Source organism: Carlito syrichta, unplaced genomic scaffold, assembly GCF_000164805.1.
Source record: "Carlito syrichta isolate Samal-C Ts95f unplaced genomic scaffold, Tarsius_syrichta-2.0.1 Scaffold314313, whole genome shotgun sequence".
In the NCBI taxonomy this organism is placed as follows: Eukaryota; Metazoa; Chordata; class Mammalia; order Primates; family Tarsiidae; genus Carlito; species Carlito syrichta.
The window spans coordinates 414,596-437,551 of record NW_007258409.1 but is presented as its reverse complement, the minus strand read 5'-3'; the positions used below and the strand labels follow the sequence as shown (position 1 = coordinate 437,551).

The following is a 22,956-nucleotide window of genomic DNA, read 5'->3' as shown; positions in this document are numbered from 1 at the left end:
AGCGGCCATTGCACTCCAGTCTGGGTGACAGAGTGAGACTCCAACTAAAAAAAAAAAAAAAAATCTAGAACTAGTACGATATTTAAAATAAAAATGCACTGAGGTTAATAGAAGATGAAATATTACAAATCAAAGTAAACTTGAAAATATAAAAAGAGAAACTGTTTAAAAGTGGACCATTAAAAAAAAAAGAACAGAAATTTAGTGATAGGACCTGGGGGACAATACCAAGTTGCCTAGTGTACATGTAACTAGAGTCCCAGAAGTTGAGGGGGTAGGGAGAAAAGGGAAGAAAGAAAAGGGGAAAAGTATGTAAGGAAATACTGGCCAGACATTTTCCAAATTTGATGAAAATTTATAAACTCAGAGATTCAAGAAGCTTGACGGACTCCCAAGCAAAACATCATAATCAACTTGCTAAATACTAATAATAAAGAAAAAATCTTAAAAGAAGTTAGGAGGAGAAGGAACACTATTATATAAAGTAGAAGTAATATAAGAATTGTCATCTTAAAAAAGAATTATCATAGATGTCTCATCAGAAATTATGCAAGCCAGAAGACAATGGTTCTTTGAAAGGATCAATGAAGCTTGTAAAGCTTTAGATGGACTTATCAGGAAAACAAAAAAGACACAAATGACCAATATCAGATATGAAAGAAAGACCATCACTACAGATCCATAGACAGTAAAAGGATAATAAGAATATGATGAACTAATTACACAAATACATTTGACAACCAAGATGAAATAGACACATTTCTTGAAAGATATAAATTACCAAAACTGGCACAAGAAAAAGGAGAAAATTAGAATAGCTCTTTATAGATAGCATAGAAATTGAATTAGTAATTACAGACCTTCCCAGAAAAAAATTCCCGGCACAAATGGCTTCCCTGGTGAGTTCTGTCCAACATATAAGGAAGAAACAATGCCAAGCCTACACAAACTCTTTAAGAAAACAGACAATAAAAGAATATTTTCCAACTTATTTTATAAGGCCAGTTTTACTTTGACATCAAAATTATGATAAGTAAAGAAAACTAAAGACCAATATCCCTCATGAACACACAAAAATCCTTAAAAGAATATCAGAGAGCCGGGCTAGGTGGCTCAGCCTGTAATCCTGTGCCTTTGGGAGGCTGAGGTGAGTGGATTGCCTGAGCCCACGGGTTCGAGACCCGCCTGGGCAGCGAGACCTCATCTCTACAAAAAATCAGCTGGGCTTGGTGGCGCGTGTCTGTAATTCTGGCTACTCGGAAGGCTGAGGCGGGAGGATCGCCGGAGCCCAGCAGGTGAGGCTGCGGTGGCCGGGAGCGGCCACTGCACTCCAGTCTGGGCAACCGAGTGAGACTCCAACTCAAAAAAAAAAAAAAAAAAAAAAGATCAGAAAATAAAACCTCATTCTATATATGAAAATAATAATACACTGTGACCAAGTAGGGATTATCTGAAGAATGCAAAGTTAGTTTAACATTAAAAAAAAAAATCATAGTTCATATATTAAAGATATTCCTTTATTAAAGGAAAACTACATGATCATCTTGATATATCCAAAAAAGTTATTTGATGATATTCAATACCTATTTATGATAAAAACTCAGTGAACTAGGAGTAGAAAAAAACTTCCTCAATATGATAAAGGAAATCTACAAAAAACCACCATAGATAAATACTAATAGATGCATGGATAGATTTAGAAATGCTGATATGAGCCTACAATGTGTATATGTGTTTGTATACATTGTACACACACACATACATTTCCTAGTTTCCTAGATCTGGACACTAAGGAATGACATACCAATAGCAATGAGCATACCTCTGTCTAGATCCTGGTTTCAAAATACTATTCTCCACTGAAAAGAACTAGGGATCCTTGGCAAAAGGGTCGATTCAGGGGTTGGGTAGGGAAGATATAGAAAGAACCTGCAACACTCTGTCACAGAAGTAAGGAGGTACTATAGAATGATGGAACCATACAAAAAATACCAAGGTCAGCTAGAAGAGATTCCTACTGGCTCTTCTGGGACAATTTGAGCATCAAAGTTAATAACAATAACAACAATGTAATAAACCCACCAGATAAATAAAAATCTACAAATCCATACTGATATGAATTCAGAAATGGGTAAGTAAGCAAGTGGAGAAGGGAAATCTCCTCCTTATACAAGTGTGCCAACTACTAATATAGAAGAAATGGTAGAGTCAGAAAAATCTTCAGCGGATCCTAAAAGTAGTAGGTATACAATTGATAAGGAATAGGATACTTATATAAGAAATAGGTAAGTATTCTATCATAGAATACTTATCAATTTTTTGGGTAAGTATTCCATCAAGGTAAGTAACCTATCTATAGTATTTACTCACAAATTGCTTATTGATTACCAAAATAATCAATAATAATTCACAGTGGATAAACTTGTGGGCACCACTTTAATCAAGTGATCAAAGTCAATATCACTGGTATTGGTACAGACTGATTCCTGACATGATGCACTAAGGTGTATGACTTGACTTTAATCAAGACGAAACATTAGACAAAAAACAAAGGAGAAACATCCTACCAAATAACGAGCCTGTGCTCCTAAAAAATGTCAAGACAAAGAACGGAAAGTCTTCCAGATTAAAGAAAACTATAACAACAACAACAAAAAGGTTCCAAAGCTAGGCAGTTTTACCTCTAACATACTTTTAAATTTTTGAGAAATAGAATATTCCTAACACAAAGCGAATCCTTTCAAAACACTGGAAGAGATCGAAATCAGCATAATTCTAACACTAAAACCTAACAGCACATTGCTTGGGAATATGGCTGTAAAAATTCTAAATGGAAGCCTAGAAAGTCTAATTGAAAACTAGATTTCACAAAGGCTAAGCCAGATATAAACTATATGCTATGCAATCTTTCCTTTATCTACTGCCAGGGAAGGTTTATTACAGACATTCAAGTATGGTTTAATCGTGGTAAAACTCTATAACCACTTCAATAGATGCCAGAAAGATATGATAATGACCAACACCAACTATTAATTTAAACTTTAAGGAAACTAAGTATAAAAGAAAACATCAAAGGTGAATGTTCTTTATCATGTTAACAATAGCTAGTGTCAGAATTAATGGTAAAGTACATCAATAAAAATCACTATTATTATTCTTTAAAACTATTCTGAATAGTCAAGTCCATGTACAACATAGTATGAAAGATATAAAAGAGGTATAACTAGGCCAGGCGTGGTGGCTCATGCCCATAATCCCAACACTTTGGGAAGCTGAGGTGAGGGGATTGCCTAAGCCCGGAGGTTTGAGGCCAGCCTGTGCAACTTGGCAAGACCTTCTCTCCACAATAAATCAAAAAATTAGCTGGGTGTGGTCGTGTGCACCTGTAGTTTCAGCTACGTGGAAGGCTAAGGCAGAACAATCGATCACCTGAGCCCAACAGGTCAAGGCTGTGGTGGCCGTGAGTGTGCCACTGCACTCCAGCCTAGGTGACAGAGTGAGACTCCAACTCAAAAAAAAAAAAAAATGTATAACTATTAGAATAATTGAATGCAATTTTTAAGAAGTAAATTGCATACCTTATTATGTATTGAAACCCAAGACAGATAAAATGAAAAAATTTTAGATAAATAGTTTAGTAAATTGGTTATTTAAAATATAAATATATAAAAATGTAAAACTTTGCCACAAAATGAGAAATTAACACACCTAAATGGGGAAAAGAATAAATTACATTAACAGCAACAAAAATACCTAGACATACTCTTACAAAGAAACATCCAGAACCTACTGAAGAAGAACCAAATGTTAGTGAAAGGTATTATTAGGTTTTGAGTGAATATAAATAAATACTATACTCTTGAATAAGAATACTATAGGTGGTAAAGATGTTTGTTTTTTCCAAAATAATTTATGGACCTCACAAAAATCTCAATATAAGTCCCATTGGAATGTACTCTTAGAACCTGACAAAATAACCCTACAGATCAAATGGAAAAATAAGCTGGTGAGAAAACAGTCAAATTATAGCTTTATCTCACAGCATATTTAAACAAAAATTCCTAGATGATTTAAATATAGTTAAATATAAAACAAAAATTTAATGTAAAAAAATTAGAAAAAATAAAAGTGGCTAGTTAAATTTACTGTAAAAAGAAATCTTTCTCAGTGCAACATCTATGTAAAGGAAATGTTTATGTATAAATATTTACATAAAAACTAAAAAACATTTGCATGTAAAAAAAATCATAAACAAGCTGGGTGTGGCAGCTCACACCTGTAATCCCAGCGCTTTGGGGGGCGGAGGCAAGAGGATTGCCTGAGTCCAGGGGTTTGAGACCAGCCTGGACAACTTGGCAAGACCTGTCTCTACAATAAGTCAAACAAATAGCCAGGTGTGGTGGCACATGCCTGTAGTTACAGTTACTTGGAAGGCTGAGGTGGAAGGATTGCCTGAGCCCAACAGGTTGTGGCTGTGGTGGCCGTGAGTGTGCCACCATACTCCAGCCTGGGCAACAGAGTTGAGACCCCAACTTAAATAAATAAATAAAATTAAAGGCAAAGTACAAACCAAGAAAATAAGTTCACAATGAACAAGAGACACAAAAATTTATGTTCTTAAGTTAAATTATAGGATACTTTCAGTTAATAAGAAAAATACTGACACCCCAATAATTTATAAATAGACAATTCTCTATAAGCTAACAATTGATCATTAGTGAAAATTTGCATTTTTCACTACTAATTAGAAAAATGCAAATTAAAATAAAATCTTTTCCCACTTATTTGCAAAGATAACATTTAACACTAACAAGCTGGTACAGAATAAGAGAATTCCTCTTTCAGGTGGGATGTGGCAAATGCTTGCAAGTTCTTGGACTCACTGCTGAAAAGAATTTCAGAGTGGCCAGAGTAGTTTCAAAACAGAATGTGTTATGGAGAGAAAGAGAAAGGGAGGCATGCCAGAGAGCTGGCATGGGTGGGTGTCTTGAGAGAAAAACTGTCCTTTGCTTTTTGAAAGAAGCTAGATACAGCTACATAATAATTATCATGCTAAAGAGGTATCTGCTTCTGAGAGATTACCATCTCTCTACCTCTGATGAAGGGGTGGCCTTTCCCAGAACAGGCATTTTGCCTTGATAGCCTGATTATTATGTTAATCCATGAGGTAAAATGTGGTCTGCACCATTTCTACACCTTGATTGGCTTCCTTTGATGAGCTGAGGAGGTGGGGTGGGGACTGGCCAGTTCACATTCCAGCCTGCAGGGTGGTCTGGTCTGATGTGATAAGAAAAAATGTCTGAATGGTTCCTCTATTTTAAAACTGCTTACAAGAAATTTATCTATCTATGTTAACCTACACTGAATACCCTGCCTCAATCACACCTGCATTTGTTAAGAGTCCAAGAGTCTATAACCTTTCTATGAAATATATTCCCACAAGTATATATTTGAAAATCTTATTTTTGAACCACTAACCCTACATCTAAAAATCTATTCTAAGGAAGCAATAAAACCATAGACAAATATTTATTTATAATCTGATTCTTCAAATAATGAACACTTGCAAATGATCCAAATATCTGAACAGGGTCATGGTTATTAAATAATTAAACATCCAAATAATTGAAAATTATACTGCCACTGAAAAACATATTTATGAAAAATGCTTAGTAACATGGGAAAATGCTCACAAAATAATGATGTTTAAAAAAGTTTATAAAAGTACTATTATAATTCTTTTAGAAATAATTACTACAAGAAAATGCACCATATTATCTCTGGGTAATGAAGAAATGGGAGATAATTTTTGTTTATTCTTCTGTCTACTTTATGAACACATATTCATAAAAACAGAACCACATCATTGAACAAAAGATTTACCAAAAACTAAAGTCTTTTAAAAAGTAATAATTTATCCGGTAGTTTTGTTCTCCATTTTCTCTCAGTAGATTGAAAATTATATTGCTATAGCTTCTGTGTGCAAAGTTGCATAAAATAACAGGCATACACTCCAATATTGTCACAGGTCAGTTTATTGAGGAAATCGTGACACAATGTTAATTCTATTCACTTGATTACTTTTTATTATGTCAAAAGGGACTCCAAAGGTCACAGCCATGAAGTGATGCAATTACTTTCCCATATTTTGTTTAGGAACAAAAAAAAAAATCAGACACAAAGAAATGTTCAAGAGAATCTAAAAATTGTCGTCTTTTCCCCCCAACCCCCAAAAGGTGATGATGAAAAAGAAACATGTAAAAAGCAAGTATTTTTGCTAGATGTCATTTTCAAAGTTTCAAATATTTCCAATTTTTTTTTTGTTTTTTGCACCAAAAAAGGTATCAATACTTTTCATTCCACTCTTGTCAACTTTAGCCAAAGCCCTCTGAGCTGCAGTCAATTTGCTATTTTTCTGTTAACAAAAAAGAAAAATTGTTACAAATGTAACATTTATAAATCATACATGTAAATCAAACAAGACTGCATGTCTCAAGGTTCATTAGGGAAGGTAAGTGTCCCCCACTAATATGCTTCATAAAAGAATGAAAGAAAGTTCTGATTTCTATTCAGAGTTCAGACTTAACAGAATATGTTAAAAGAGACAGAAAACAAAACTGCTGCCTCCTAAGGAGTGGACTGTTAAAACCAATGGTTTACTTCTGGGGGAATAATTCTGGAGGGTGCATTAAGTACAATAACACAAACAATGGAACTGACACAGGCCGCAATTGTAAGAGGAAGGAATTACAGCCTTGTATTACCACATGATGAATAATTCACACCAATTTGCCATCTGACTTTCTTCATTAGTTCTATGGGAAACCAAGGACAACCCTATTACATTCAAAAGATGACCTGTACTGCAAAGCAACCCAGACCAGAAGGATAGATAGCTGCCTAATTTTTCCTCCAACAAAAAATACTTTCCAAAAAGTTGACTCCAAATAACTCTGCTCAGTACATTTCTATTTCTTTCTGGTCACTGTTTTCTTTTTTTCTGTGTCCGATAAACAAATAGCAGCTAATTTTACTTCAATGCCACACAACTTGTTTGCAAGAAGTATAAATGATGGGAATCAGCAAAGAAAAAAATTATCGTCTCTCTGGGAACTGTAAGGCAAAGTCCTTGCCAAGCATTTTTTAGGGGCATGGTATATAATTTCTACAATCTTGCTTCTCACGTTCTGTCACTTATAATTTAAATTTTGACAGGATGGTAAAAAGTGACAGTTTCTTTCAGATGAGTTACCCTGTGCATTTAAGACATCCTAGTCCAACTCTCTTCTCTTGGTGCTATGCCCAAGTGGATACAATAAGAAATAGCATTCCCACAGAAGGGTGGGACAGAAAGATTTCTCCCAGAGAAACTCACAATGTCCCTGTTTACATAAAGCATCAAGATAACTAGCTATTTAAGCAAATCTTAACTTGGATTATCCCGATAGCATATATTCAAATAAATTATATATAAATAATATAATTTGGGCCCAGTGTGATGGCTCATGCCTATAATCCCAGCACTTTGGACAGCGGAGGTGGGAGGATTGCTTGAGCCCAGGAATTTGAGCCTAGCCTGGCAAAATAGCAAGACCCTATCTCTACAAGAATAAAAAATAAAACAAAAATTAACCAGGTATGGTGGTACATGCCTGTAGTCCTAGCTACCGAGGCATTTGAGTCCACAAATTTGAGGCTGTAGTGAGCTATGATTGCACCACTGCACTCTAGCCTGGGTGACAGAGTCAGGAACCTGTCTCTAAAAATAAATAAATAAAATTTATAAAAAATGTTAAACTCTAAGGGGAGTAAGTTTTTAAAAATCAAAGTGGAAGTTACCTTGGAATAGGCAAAATCTTTTAAAGCATAAAAACAACAGAAAAAAATTCGATATTTAATTCTCAGAAAAATTTAACATTGTCAGAAAATCAAATAAAAAGGCTAAAAACATTTGTATCTATATGTCATGAAAAATGTTAATTGCCTTAATTTAGAACAAGCTTTTACAAATCAACAGAAAAACATTATTACCTCAACATAAAAACAGGCAAGGGGCATGAACAATTTGCAAAAATGCAAATGAGCAATAAGCATTTGAAAAACAATTAAAGTTTCTAGTTAAAGAAATACAGCCTAATTTGACAGGCAAAAATGTACAAAAATAAAAATAATATTCAATGCTGTTAAGAATGCAAGATAAATATTCATTGGCAATAATGTTTGGGAGTGCACATTTCTACATTTTTGGAAAACATGTTAGTTACAGATATTTCTATTATCATGAAAGAGTTCATGCTCTCTAAGCTCTTACTCTTAGTTCTATACTATAGTTTATTGAAATAATTAAAGATACAAATTGTAGATAAGAATGTCTATCACTTATTAAAACAAAAAAAATTCAGAACTAATTTGTAAGTTCAAAAATAGGGGAATGATTAAAAACTATATTCCATCTGATGAAATAAAGCAATACACATGATTGACTATCATGAAACAATGAACAATTTTTCAAAGAATCTTTAATAGCATGTGAACATGTTCACAATATAATGCTAAATAAAAAGAGCAGAATCAAAAACTATATAATACCAATTTAAAAAGCTACATATGTTATTTATAATGCATGTGTCAGATAAAACTCAGTAAGAAATGTTACCAAAATAATATTTGCCAGGTTGAATATTCAACGGTGGGGTTATTAAAATTTTTTTTTTTTTTGAATCAGGATCTAACTCTGTTGCCCAGGGTGGAGTACAGTGGTACAATCATGTCTCACCACAGCCTTGAATTTCTAGGCTCAGGACTATAGCGTTGTGCCACCACGCCCAGCTGATTTTTTGATTTTTTGCAGAGATAAGGTCTTGCTATATTACCTGGGCTGGTCTCAAACTCCTAGGCTCAAGCAAATCTCCCACCTCAGTCTCCCAAAGTGCTGGGATTACAGGTGTGAGCCACCATACCAAGTCAGTTATTAATAATTTTTATAATCATCATCCTAATGTCTAGGAAGCTTCTGGGCAATAAGGTTGACAAAAAAATTACTTGTAGAGACTCCTACCCTTCCCTCCCTGTCATTCCATGAATACATAGCAAAGTTAGGTACACTCTTGATAGTGTACTGCTTTGCTGTGAATTATAAAAAGTCTTAATTACTTATTTTCATTGTTATACACAATTTTGAATTAATTATTAAGTCACAGAAATGCAAGTTAATAAGTCTTCCTGGTCAAAATGACAGCTATAACCAAGCATCTTGTTGCGTATTCATGCAGCATCACAGAATACATATAACATGTACTAAACCTGAACACACATACCTTTTCAGTCTTCATATCTCTAGTATTAAACTTAGTGTAATCTTCTTTTGCTTCTACAGGCTCATCTGATAACTTTATTTTCTGCAACGTTAGAGCAGTGAATTGGTGTCAAATGTCACCTTGAAACTAACATAAACCCATTAAAAAACAACTCAACATGTGTAATTTGGACCCACACAGAGGCCGATGGAACAGCAAACCCATCAAAGGCCTTTTTATAAGTGCCTTCACATTTTGCCAATTATCTAAGAAATTAAGTCACATATCATCTTCCAAAAAGCAACCATGGTGATGGTGGGATGATTGGGTAAGTGTGGTACACAGCTCTTAGTGGGTTGGGCAATACTAAGCACACAATTTTTATGTGCCAGGTACAGTGGGCATCTAGGTGATTGCTGACACGATGAATGCGGTACTGACTGCGGGTTCTCAGGATCTCTATGCAATGGAAATCGACAGGAGGTCAAGCAAGTTTTCTCAGACAAGGCCTATTGGGGCCTATGCTGGAGCACAAGGAACACAGCACAGGAGAAAGAGTTATCCGGCTGGCTCCTAGAGGGTAGGTCCCTACGGTGTTTTAAGGAGGGTTACATGAATCATTCATGAGCTAAGCCAGCGTTATTACATGTGTGGGGTGGAATGTAGGGTGTGCAAGCATTTAGTGAGAAATCATGTTAATGTGATGCATATGTTTCATGGTCAAAAAATGGCAGATAAGCCCCTCCTGGGGCAGGGATTTTAGTAGTATAATGAGGTAAGAGGTCAGGATCAGTCATTCCCCTGGTTTTGTGTGTATGCGTGTGGTAGGGTCAACTATCTTGGGTAAGATTTATGGTGAAATGTTGCTTCTTTACATAGTGAAGCTGGGTGGTGGAGGATCTTTTGGTAAGCCAGTATGAAAAATATGTCTATGGGGCTGTCCCGTTCCTACTCTGTCTCAATTCAAGATATAGAAGTCAAAGATGAGACTTCTCTCTAAGGGAGTCAGGAGTCCCATCAGAATCTTTATTTCACTCGCCTCCTAGGCTGGTTTAACGTTCACTTGTGAATAAAGGGACAATATTATTCTATTATTACCATTTTTGTATAGCTGCATGTCCTTTCCTCCTTTCAATCCAATAATTATCTCACTTTATCCATGCATGCAAGAACAACCTGGCACAGCAAGCAGCCAGAGAGGGAAGCACAAAGGGCTGAATGAATAGCTTAGGATCACCTACTAGAGGGCCTGGGCCAAGATCTCAATTTTTATACAATACTCTTTCCATTAGGCCCCATGCTACCAAGTCAACCTTACTTAATATTTTCACCTTTCACATGAGCATTCTGCACCAATGAATGTGAGAATCTTGTCCAGGGTGAGACTGTGGACTTGATGATCACAAAATAAATCATTCCATGCTTACAATGCAAAAGGTGCAATAGCAGGGTAGAGGAGTGTTCTGTTTCACATGGAGAATTGACTGCATGGTGATGGCAACTTGAATGTTTACAATCTTCAAGCTCTTTTTGGAGACACCAGGTTGACAAGACCCAATATGTGTCTACTCTAGGAAATACAGACTTGTCCCCAGCTTCATTCTTCATGCCTCTGCTTTTGCCAAACAAAGAGCTGGTAGAATTGGTGCTAAAAGATGCCACAGCCCACATAACCCAAGGGAACAAAACAATGTATCTTTAAAAATTTGCTATAAAAAACAGAGGGGCATTCTGGAAATACACCACATAATGTGGGAAAACCGTATCTGGGCTACACAGCAACCTCTAGCAAACGAATGATCAAGAGAAAAAGACTAGTCTAGCATATATGAACCACTTATCAGCACAAAGTGAACCTATATATGCAACTTTCTTAAGACTACATATTTCTATTTAAATTAAGACAGCAAAGGGTGTTTAGGTGATGCATTTATTCCACAAAGATATTTTTAGCCAGGAGTAGAACTCACAGTTAATAATGCCAAAAGGGTATAATATTTTCAAAATGCAAAGGCTTGAAGTTATCAGGATGTTTATTTTCCTTCTCTGTGGCAAATGTTCCAAAAATAAATGTCATTATGAACACCTGGACATCATATACTTTGCTTCTTTTTAGAGACAGGGTCTTGCTATGTTGTCCTGCCTGGGGCAGCAGTGACTATTCACAGGGGCAATCATAGCTCACTGTAGCCTTGAACTCTTGAGTTTAAGAGGTCCTCCTGCTTCAAACTCCCAAGTACCTGAGACTACAGGTGTGTGTCACTATGCCTAGTGAAGCTTGCTTTTCACTGATAATTCAAATTTAAAAATGTTCATGACAAGAGTTTAAGATACCTCCATAAATACATATAATATTTCAGAAGAAGACTGACTTGTTCATGTGTCTTAAAATTTTACAGTCAAACAAGACATCAGTTATAAGTGCTTATATAAAAAAAGAAATGCTTGTGGCAGTCTCTGCACATAACTAGTTTTTATGTTGTTCCCAGCACACTGTTGAATATATTGGAAAAAACAGGATAGTAACATTTACTAAAATCTGTGTTATTTAAAAGACTGAATCACTATGGATTTGGAGGGTGGTTTCAGCAGAAAAGTAGCTCATAAAGACAGTAACAAAGGTTACGACTAAATGGATGCAGTTGTGGAAATAGAAGAACAAACAGAAGATACCACAGAAATTAATGTTAGGTCTGGCCTTATCATCCTGACAAAAGATTTTCAAGAAGGAACTTGGGAGCATCTCCAAACCCACTGGTTGCATTCAGCCTGCTTGCTGACAGTGATAAATCCAAAAGACTGACAGGGATGAGGGCTGGAAGCTGAGCGTCAACAAAGGCAGACATATGATAGTAAGGGAAAATAATATAAAACACATTAAGGATGATGGGCTCCATGCAATCCATTACAACATAGATACAAAGATACCTCATGGCTACTGGAATGTATTTCCTGAAAAGAATCAACTCTGACTGCAAAAATCAACCAAATCCTGGACACAGATAGGAAAGCTAGTAGAAGACATATTTAAGCAATGGTCCATCATCAAGTACAGTTTGTAACCTGTACCCTAAAATCTCAGGAAGACATGGAGAAGGGAAGACCTCAAAAAGCAACTAAAATAATCCAAGAGACAAGGGTTGAGGTCAGGAGGAGCAAGATGCCAAGATAAAAATCAGGGCTTGGCAAATGATGGTGAAGGGGCCAAATCCAGCTGGACGCCTATTTTTATAAACATGGTTTCATTGGAACACAGCCATGCTAATTCATTTACGTCTTGCTCTGGCTGTTACAACACTACAACAGCAGAGCTGAGTGGTTGAAACAGAGACCATCAGTTCATGGAGCCTAAAATATTTACAATCTGGCTTTAGAAGAGAAAGTTTGCTGACCCTTGATTTAAATTAAAATGATGAAATCACAAACAACTTAAACTTTGGAAATTAAAATAAGAAAGCAGAAAATAGGAACAAAGAAGAAAAAAACTTATGAAATCAAAGGTATCAAAGGCTGAAGCCTTCAAGAATGGATTTAGAACAATTCGTGAATGATCTCTAAGTTAGTAAGGAAGACGGATATTTGGGAGAAAAAAATATGTTAACAAACACTTTTAGAGAACCTATTCTCTTAATGACAGTTAGGCAATTATGTTTCTCTAGCTCAGTGAGAGCTACTATCCAAGATTAGCTACTGGGCGGGAAGAAGCATGGGTGTGGCCAGAAAGGTCCTTTTTAGATCTTACAGCAACTGATTTCTGTCCAGTGCTGCTCTCTAAGACAGCAAAAGATGCACCTCCTTTGACAACTTGTTGAACATGGCCCCAAGGTAACACTGATGCATTTTCAATTTTCAGACCTTTTAAAAAAAATCCAAGTAATGAATGTTTTTGGAGTCACCACTGTCTCCAAACAGGGCATGGAACAAAAAAATCCTGAGCATGTTGGTCACCTTGAAGATCAAGAAGTAAATGCAGAGAATTTAACATCCTCGACATATCCCTTTGACATTCCCAAGGCATCCATTACTGCTGATTGGAGAATGGCCTCATTGACAAGCTGCTGCACACATTTATTTCCCTGTCTTGGGAACATGCTTACTCGTCTGAGATGTGGCCTGGGCTGAGGGACACTGCAACTTGCAATCAGGTGTGGTTTTGGATTGGCTTCTCTATTTCTCTGGTTCTGGGAGATAAACACAAGCTGCAGAGAAGCTGTGGGTGGCAGTTTTGGAATGTCTGGAAGAGGCAAAGTTTTTCGACTAACAGATAAAGTATACACATAAATTTGTTGACCATTTTAAATTCAGAAAAAAAAAATGTGGTCATCCTTGCTCAAAAGATTCTTTGTGTTACAAAAATCATGCTCTGAGTACCTCTGTGCCAGTGAGAATTAGGTTTGGAAAAATTAGTGTTAGTTATATGTAGAGTATTTCTGGTGATTAATACAATTAATTAAGTTATCTTGCAAACTCAGGAAGATTTCCCTTTAATTATATATCTATAATTTTTTTTACAGGATTATCTATCTTTCTAAAACCAACTCTTCTTGGGTTTTCATGGCATGTTATTCACTATTCAGGTAAAATCTACAAAAATAAAAATACTGACAAAAAGCCTAGTACATTCTTTATTCCACGCAGCATCAGTAAGATAGATTTAGTATGCTTTAAAATATACTAGAACAAGCTGAACTCATGTGGTAAAAGTGTAATATTTTTCCAAGTCCCCCAAAGATATCTTAGTCACAGCTTCTTACCTTTGACGGAGGATTTGGCAATGAAGCTGAAGGCTCTGGAAGCCTAAGGAAGTTAAACATAAGAATCATAGTCATGGTTTTTCATAGACAAACAGAAAGACTGGGCCACCTTAAGACTTAATAAGTCCTTCTTTTCAACTTATAGCTTTACCTTCATTTGTCTTACTGTTTAATCACCTTGGTGTAAAGAATGAAAATTTTCTAAATGAAGGAGTCTTCATTTTGATACTTAATTCCTTGTATTGGAATTGCCTGAATTAAAAATATAATCCATTTGTTGAAATAGAGTTGTTTTTCTTTATATATTTGTGTTTTGGTGTTAAAGTATATATTCTTCTTAAATGATGATGATAACATATTTAAGAGTAAAAATTATTTTAACTGTTCACAAAAAGTCTCATAAACTTTACCTTTTCTTCCATTAAACAGATTCTCCCCAAATCTTCAACCAAATCTTAAGCATTTTAGTGGAAAGAAAGGAAGCTATACAAACTATGGAGTAAAAATAACCGTAAGGTCTCTAACAAAATAAGCAGTTTAAAAATTCAGGGTAATATTAAGCAGAAAGATATGATTATCAATTTGAAGCAGGCCTTCAATACAATTTAACTGTTGTAGAAGCCAATTCCCATTCATTGTTTTTTAAAGTAGGACTCAGAATTTGTAAAAACAGCAACTACATTATTAAAAAGTCGTATCTTAATGGGCTAGTGCATAGGTCCCCAACCCCCCCGGGTGGTCCACGGCCTGTTAGGAACCGAGCAACATAGTAGGAGATGAGCTGAGCTCTGCCTTCTGTCAGATCAGCTGTGGCTTTAGATTCTCATAGGAGCGTGAACTCTATTGTGAACTGTGCATGCAAGGGATCTAGGTTGGGCACTCCTTATGAAAATTCGATGCCTGATGATCCCCCACTCCCACCCCCATGGGAAACTGTCTTCCAAGAAACTGATCCCCGATGCCAAAAAGTTGGGGACCTCTGGGTTAGAGGATAAAAGGCTTTACAAGGACCAGAAACAGCTATCGAATCATCACACACAAAATCTTACAAAAAATTTAACAAAATGAAGCAACAATTTTGCTAAAATCTAGAAAGTAAACACATTTTTAAAACCTAAAAGGCCTTAATATAAAAGCTTTATAAAGGAAGGAGCACAAATCGAGTCATTCTTAAAGTCCTCTTCTGTCCCTCAAAGATATAGACTGTGTTTCATAATTACTTTAAGTACCAATTATTGGGCATAATAAAGGTACATGAGTGAACATGATAATAGTAAAATGATAATAGCAAAAATGCTCAAAACCTTCAAATGTAATTTTCAAAAATATTCTATATGCTATCTACTTTTTCCATCCTTCCTTCCTTTCTAGTAAAATGATCACAAGGAACCAAATTCATTAAGTATAACTGGAGATAAAGTTTTTACATAGTTTATCCTCTAAAATCAGACCAAGCTATAATTCCCACTCTAACATTCACTAGTTCCTGCACTCTGTATGAAGTCAGTTCATTCCATTAAAAATCACCTCCAGCCGGGCTCGGTGGCTCAGCCTGTAATCCCCCACTTTGGGAGGCTGAGGTGAGTGGATTGCCTGAGCCTGCGGGTTCGAGACCCGCCTGGGCAACTTGGTGAGACCTCATCTCTACAATAAATAAAAAAATCACCCGGGCGTGGTAGCGCATGCCTGTAATTCCGGCTACTCAGAAGGCTGAGGCAGAAGGATCGCCGGAGCCCAGCAGGTCGAGCCTGTGGTGGCTGGGAGCGGCCACTGCACTCCAGACTGGGTGACAGAGTGAGACTCCAACTAAAAAAAAAAAAAAAAAAAATCACCTCCAAACTACAGAGTATATGACATAACTCAAGAATAATCTCTTATCAGAAACAATGATTTGTTAAACCACAAAGCAACTCCAATGCTGGGGAAACCAAGAGAACACAAAGGTACTTGATTATGACAGAAAAGAATCAATACTTACTTTAAGTATTTAGCTAAGTCATCACTTAATTCCTTAGGAATGTAATCAGATATCAGACCATGGGCATAACGAATATAATCCTCTGAAAGAAGCAGAAAGAAGAGTAATAATTATGGTAGTTTTACAGTCAAATTGACCTAAGTTCAAATTCTGGCTCAATTTGGAGTTAGGAAACTCACTTAAGCTCTAGCCTCAGCTTCCTAATTTGTAAAATGGGGACAGTAATATCTATCTGTCACACTAGTAGGGTGATATGATAGATGAGATATGATATAGGATGGTGTAAAAGATATGATAATACAGGTATAACATGGTAGATGCCCCCTAAAGTATAGTAAAAACAAAAATTCAAGGCTATTTTCTTAGTTGAGACCATTGCATAGAAATAAAGTTAAAAAATCAGCTGTAACAATATGAAATATTCATGTCTTTTTAAAAAGTCTACTCCTACTTCTAGGTCTGCTACAATACAGAATAAATCTAATTATTGAACAATAATGAGTGTACTCATTAAAGAGAAATAAAATATGATGTCTCTACTACTAGGTATTTTCTTTATAAGAACCCTCAACATTATATGCACTATATATGTGTGTATGTGTGTGTTAGAAACTAATACATGCCTTAACTAATAAAATGCCTTTAAAAAAAACCCATGAAATTCAGCAGAATATAAATAATTAATTCTAAAGCATCTGGATCTTCAATACTAAAATGTAGTTCTGGCATCAATTAAAAATATAGTTACATAAGACAATATGCTTCAAAATCCTACTCCTGAACTCAGTATTTTATGTAGAATATGAGGGGATAATCAAACTTAATCATAAGATGGAATAACCACACTGGGATATAAACCACCCAAAGCAGACCCCCGATTTGCTGCTGCGACATTCATTTTCTTTTTTTCCTTTCTCTTCTGCCTTCAAGTCAAGGTAACAATTTGCCTCAGTATTACTTAGAAAATGACTGCCGTCTGGTGACTATTTGATCTCAAAAAGTCTTCAGTGAGAAATTTTCACTGTCGATGTAGAACTGAAAGCTATCATTTGACCTGTCTTAAAATGTGCTCATGGTCTGGGATAGTAATTATCCAATGAGACATGACTAGATAAAGAAAACTATATTAGGAAAGTCAACATATAGTTCATCTGCTTCTTCTGGTACCACACCAAGATAGAGATCTAAAAATAAAATAGTGTAAAGTATGTACAAACTTACTTTGTGGCTGGGACACTAAATGGCAATGCAGCCAAGCCCAGAACCTTCTACATGGAGTACTGGTAGAAGCACTGGACTCAGAACAGAAGACCTTGCTTACTAGCTAGAATAAGCCATCTATCTCTCTGAGGCCACAATTTTCCATTTTTAAAACCAGAGGCTCTATCTAAATAGCCTCTAATATCCCTCTTCCTACTTAACCCCCCCAAAAAAACTATGGTCTTATTTATTCATCCATGTGTCCATCCGTCTGTCCGTCCGTCCATCCATCCATCCATCCATCCATCCATCCATGCATCCCATCCATCCATCCTTCCTTCCTTCCTTCCTTCCTTCCTTCCATCCATCCATCCATCCATCCATCCATCCATCCATCCATCCATCCATCCATCCATCCATCTATCCATCCATTCACCCATCCAATTCAATGCCTCCTCTTCTTTTGTTAAAGCCAGTTAAAGACCCTGGTAAACTTAGTATGGCAAGGGTGCTGCCCACTGCTCCCAGAATGGCAGCAGCCAACTATCTGTATGTGCAACGTGTTGTTAGGTAAATTTATGTAATTCAAAGATTGCCTGAATTATCATCAATTACAGGCCACTATTCCTAGTTTTTATCTTTTTAATGACTAAAACCAGATGTTTTGACATTATATACCCAGAAATATTTGCTGAATGAATAATTTAAGTATCAATGAGTGAAAGAAGTAATCTATAGTAGAAATCTTTCTTCTGAAATAAGAGGATAAAATAAAAAATCTTCTTCCTGTCACAAAATCTATGAGTCATTGGTGAGAATATAAGCCTTCTGTGACATGAAGATTTTTAAACCCTAAGATAAGCATTTACATATAAGAAATTTGCTCCAGATAAAAATCACTTTTGATGAAACGATTTACTTACCTTCCTTGTCACTAGAAGCTTGGTCAGCAGAGAAAAATGCAGTTGCCTGGACCCGGGCACCAACATTTACACTGTTGGTTTTTAATGCTGCCATAGTTTGATTAACCTGTGATTAATTGAGGGGACAAGTGGTATATTTTTAACTTAACTTTAGAAATCCATGACTTTCCAGATGTCTCTCAATTCATTTAAGATCTGGGAAGAAGTATCTGAGAACCTAGAAATATCTTCACCAGATACCATAAGATGAGAGATGGCTGCTCATTTGGAGAAAGATTGTGTGGCAGCAATATTCCTGGATGATCTTAACACATGGACTTCTTCAGGCCTACACACTATGACAGGCAACATACTGTGGTAACTGAGAGCGCTGACACTGAGAAAGAGACACACTTCCTTTAAGCCTGAATATTGCCTGCACTGGGTCCCCAGCCTGGCTGTGTGTGGGCAGCGTCACCCTCAGAGTACTTGCAGGACTGACACAGTCAATAAGTAGCATGTTGCTTGGAAGGCTCAAATCTACACCAACAAACAACAAGAGATTATTTCATTCAATAGTAGGATAAGGGAGAAATAAGGATGTGAGTCATAAGAAAATATCAAGCTAACTCCAGAGATACATGAGTTAAGGATAAAAAGACAAAGATTTCTTCTCATACTTGGGTATGACATGGTCTTTGGATTCAGACTTACTGCCTTCGCTAAAGACTTTTTTTAAAAAAGGAGTGCTGAATTTTTTGCTTTTACCACATGGCACTAGAGAGGCACTATACCTTTTTTTCCAGCCATTTTAATGTCTTCTCTTTGCTGTACTTGTAATATTTCTTGTTGTCTATTTCTGGATTAAATTAAAAGAAAAAAAAAGACTCAGCACAATGAATTAAACAAACAAAAAACTTAAAGTTATATCATATACAAGTTAACAATTTAAAAGTATTTCACGGCCGGGTGCAGTGGCTCAAGCCTGTAATCCCAGCACTTCAAGAGGCCGAGGCTAGAGGATTGCCTGAGTCCAGGGGTTCGAGACCAGCCTGGGCAACTTGGTGAGATCTTGTCTCTATAATAAATAAAAAAGCCAGGTGTGGTAGTGCACACCTGTAGTTCTGGCTACTTGGGAGGCTGCAGGGGAAGGATCACCTGAGCCCAGCCGGTCAACACTGGGCCACTGCACTCCAGCCTGGGCGACAAAGTGAGACTCTGATTTTAAAAAAATGTATTTCATAATAGTTTACCCTTGGAAAAGTCAGTTTGTAAATCTGAACGCATATTCAAGACATTAAAAAAAAAAAAAAGTCCCAATAGAGATTTTGGGTACCTCAGGAGTCCTGCAAACCACTAAATGAGTGGGTATTTAAGAAAACCTTCAAATTATTAAAAAAAAAAAAACCTCTGTAGAAAAGCTAATTTTTCAAACTCAGCAAACTAGCTTGCTAAACAGTCTTAATTTCTTGAATACTTTTAAGCTCACTCAGATGTTTTCAATAAAGATTTCTTTTCTAAAATAAAAGTAAAAATCCCAAGAAAGAAAATTGAACTGAAAGGTAGGTGCCTTTGAAGTTCACAGCATACATTCAGCAAAAAATAAAAAAGAAAAAAAGAAATCTTGTTAACCACTCAGTACTGCCCTGGGGGATTAGTAGAACATAAAAGAAAATATATTATCTATCTTTTAATGTACTACCAATACCATCATGGCTACTTCAGAAGGACTTAGGTTTATGGTAGCTCAATCTGGTCTTTTATAGGGATAAAGTTTCATCTCTTACAAATGATACCTTCTTCCCTAACAATCCACCCTGCCTTATATACCATGTCAGTAAACCATGGTTTCCTCTGCAACACTTTTCACTCATGGGGTTTCTCCTTTCTGTGGAATTAGCAAGGGCAGCATTTTTATCCGCTTCCTTCCTCCAAGCAGGAGCTAGCCTCATGGCCACTGGAAGCCCTACAACTAGATGTGGCTAGAGGCAGGCTCACCACATGTAAGTGAAGGGCATGAGACTTCCTCTCTCCCCTCCACAGCATGGTGAGAAATAGAAACTGCTTATTCAGGGGTAATTGTCTGCAGTCCGTTAAATGGATTGTATGGGAGAGGGACTGGGAGGTCCCTGGCCTTAGTTCCTGTGCATTTTCTGCCTGTTTCAGCATCTGGTTGTCAACTGTGGGCGAGATGAGGCAGGATGGAGTGGGTGTTGGACCTCTGTACCCATCTCCTCAGGACGCATCTCTGCAGTGACAAAAATGAGGAACAGTTGCAGATGACAATCTATCAGAAGTATGGGAATTCCAGGGGGCAATATCTGCTGTCCTGGGGCGAAGACTATCTGGGCAAACAGTCTACTATAAACCAAAGCTGAGGAGACTGAACTTGGTTTCCTTGGAGCTGATGCCCCACTGTATGTACAAATCAGGAGAATTTTAAGAGCATACAGCAGTCACTCAATAAATGTATGCTGTTGAGTGGCTTTTAATTCTGATTACTGCCTGAGACCAAAAAAAAAAAAAACTCCAAAAAAAGTTCAGTGCCCATCTCTCCTAAGAAATCCTACCTTGACTCTGCTGCTCTGCTGTTTACTTCTCTCCTGCCTCTATCTTCCAATTTCCTGAAACAACCACAATCTGCCACAGTTTTCCCTCCTGTCTCTACACGCTGAGCCCATTGGGCAGGCCTCTCCTCTCCCTCTGTGAAGTGCTAAGAGGTGGAAGAACACAGACGGAGCCATACTACCTGAGCTCATGCACCCCAGCACATACTGTCCCCTTGGAAGCCACTTGAAACCTGTTTCCTCATGTGTAGAGTGAGGGTTTTTTTTCACTGAGCTAGCTTAAGCATGAAATGAGATAATCCATACAAATCCTGTAGCACAACAGCTGCTACTTAGTAAATACTTAATGTTAGCTCAACAATGATGAAAATGATTATTTGTTAAAAACAGCATCAGAGACTAATGTTTATTCAGGCCTGTGCTAAAGTTCATTATATTTATTTGCTCACTGAATGGTCAGAATGAATCTTAGAATCAGGTGAAACCAGTATTAGAAGACGGGGACTGAGGGACATAAGCAAATTGTCCAAAGTCACAGAGGAATGAGGCAGGAGCTTGGGATTCCCATCCACGCTGACTTCAAAGCTGTGGGTCTGATGTTCACTGCACCAAGACCAATGGGGTCTACACCCTCCTCAGTACTTCTGACCACCTTGCTCTCTGAAGCAACAATCTCTCCTCCAAGGCATCTGCAAAACTGTTTTCTTTCAGTTTCTCTATGTCTCCAACGACTTCTCCTCACTTTTCTGACTCTGCTTCACCCTTTTCCAAGGCCAACTGTCCTTTACTCCAGGGTGACCTTGTATCAGCTCAAACCAACCTGGAAATCCAAAGCCCTGAGCTAAGGCTCCATGTGTCTAAATCCAGATTTTTCATCTCCTACCCACACCATTCTCCTGGCTCCCCAGACTTGAGCCTGGGGGGCCAGTGCTGACTACCACCTTGCTTCCCAAATTCCATCTCTCCATCTCATGGGAGAGGGAATATGGAGAGAAAAGGAGCCAACATCATCTTGAGGGAGGGTGGAGGTTAAAATAAAATACTGTGTAAGAAATCAGCAGGCACTGCTTCCAGAGCTGGATCAGAACTACTTCATGTTTTAAAAAATCAACTTTAGTTAGGTATAATGTTCATATAATTAACACACCCATTTTAAGGGTACAATTTGAGGAGCTTGGAGTCATGTATGCAGTTATGTAGCCAGCACCCCCTACCAAAAGTTCCCTGGAACCCTAATGCAGTCAATTCTTGCACCCCTACCCAGACCGCAGGCCACTGAGTCTTTGTAGGTTAGGTCTTACTTTATTCTAGAACTTCCTAGGAATAAAACAATACAGTATGCACTTTTTTGTGTTTATCTTCTTTTGCTCAACATTACTTCTGTGGAATTAATCCATTTTGTTGCAGCTAGTAATAGTTCCTTCCTTTGTATTCTGGATATGGATATACTGCATTTGTTTACCTACCGACCTGCTGAAGGACATTTAAGTTGTTTCTAGTTTTTGGCTATTTTTAAAAGGTTGCTATAAAACAAAAAAGCTGCTCTGAACGTTCTTGCACAAGTCTTTGGATGGACGTATGCATCCTGAAGCTTGGGTAGATAACTAAGGAGTAAAATTCTTGAGTCCTAAGTTATTGTCAAGTAGCTATACTATTTTATACTTCTATCAGCCAGGAGGTGAGTTCCAATTATTCCACAATTCACAGTCTTCTTTGTTTCTTAATGGTGTCTTTCAAAAACAGAAAATAATAATTTTGGTGAAATGCAATTTGTAGTTTTTTTATGGTTAGTGAGTTCTGGGTCCTATGAAATCTTTATTCCTCAAGGTAACAAAGATTTTGTCCTAGGCTTTCTTCCAGAAATTTGATGGTTTTCATTTTTTAATTAATTCAGTGATCCAGTTTGAGTTCATTTTTCTGTGAGTGTGAGATGAGGGTGAATTTTCATTGTTTTTCATCTAGACATCTAACTTTTCCATTAACATGTGTTGAAACGACTATCCTTTTTCCCAATGAATTATCATGAAGCCTTTGAAGAAAAGCAATTGACTATCCTAAGTGTGGATCCACTTCTGGATTCTCTAGTCCACTCCATTTATCTATATGTTATGTAAGCTTCTACTAATATCACAGTTTCTTGATTGTGTAAATCTCCAGCTCAGTTCTTCTTTTTCAAAATTGTTTTAATTATTCTTCTTTTTTCTTTTTTTTTTTTTTTTGAGTTTGAGTCTCACTCTGTCGCCCAGACTGGAGTGCAGT

The 22,956-nt window shown here is 36.9% G+C and overlaps 1 protein-coding gene across 1 annotated transcript in view; it reads right to left on the bottom strand.

The window, feature by feature from the left end:
* Positions 1 to 6,017: 6,017 nt before the first annotated feature.
* The window catches only part of RNASEH2B (ribonuclease H2 subunit B), a 52,498-nt gene continuing 35,559 nt past the window's right edge, over positions 6,018 to 22,956 (bottom strand). Inside the window, exons 6-11 of the mRNA XM_008071411.2 lie at positions 18,925 to 18,989; positions 18,152 to 18,257; positions 16,029 to 16,110; positions 14,051 to 14,093; positions 9,318 to 9,398; positions 6,018 to 6,415 (exon numbers count right to left, since the gene is read on the bottom strand). Coding sequence (XP_008069602.1) covers positions 6,299 to 6,415; positions 9,318 to 9,398; positions 14,051 to 14,093; positions 16,029 to 16,110; positions 18,152 to 18,257; positions 18,925 to 18,989 — 494 coding nt within the window. The 3' untranslated portion in view covers positions 6,018 to 6,298. The remainder of the gene's footprint in view (positions 6,416 to 9,317; positions 9,399 to 14,050; positions 14,094 to 16,028; positions 16,111 to 18,151; positions 18,258 to 18,924; positions 18,990 to 22,956) is intronic.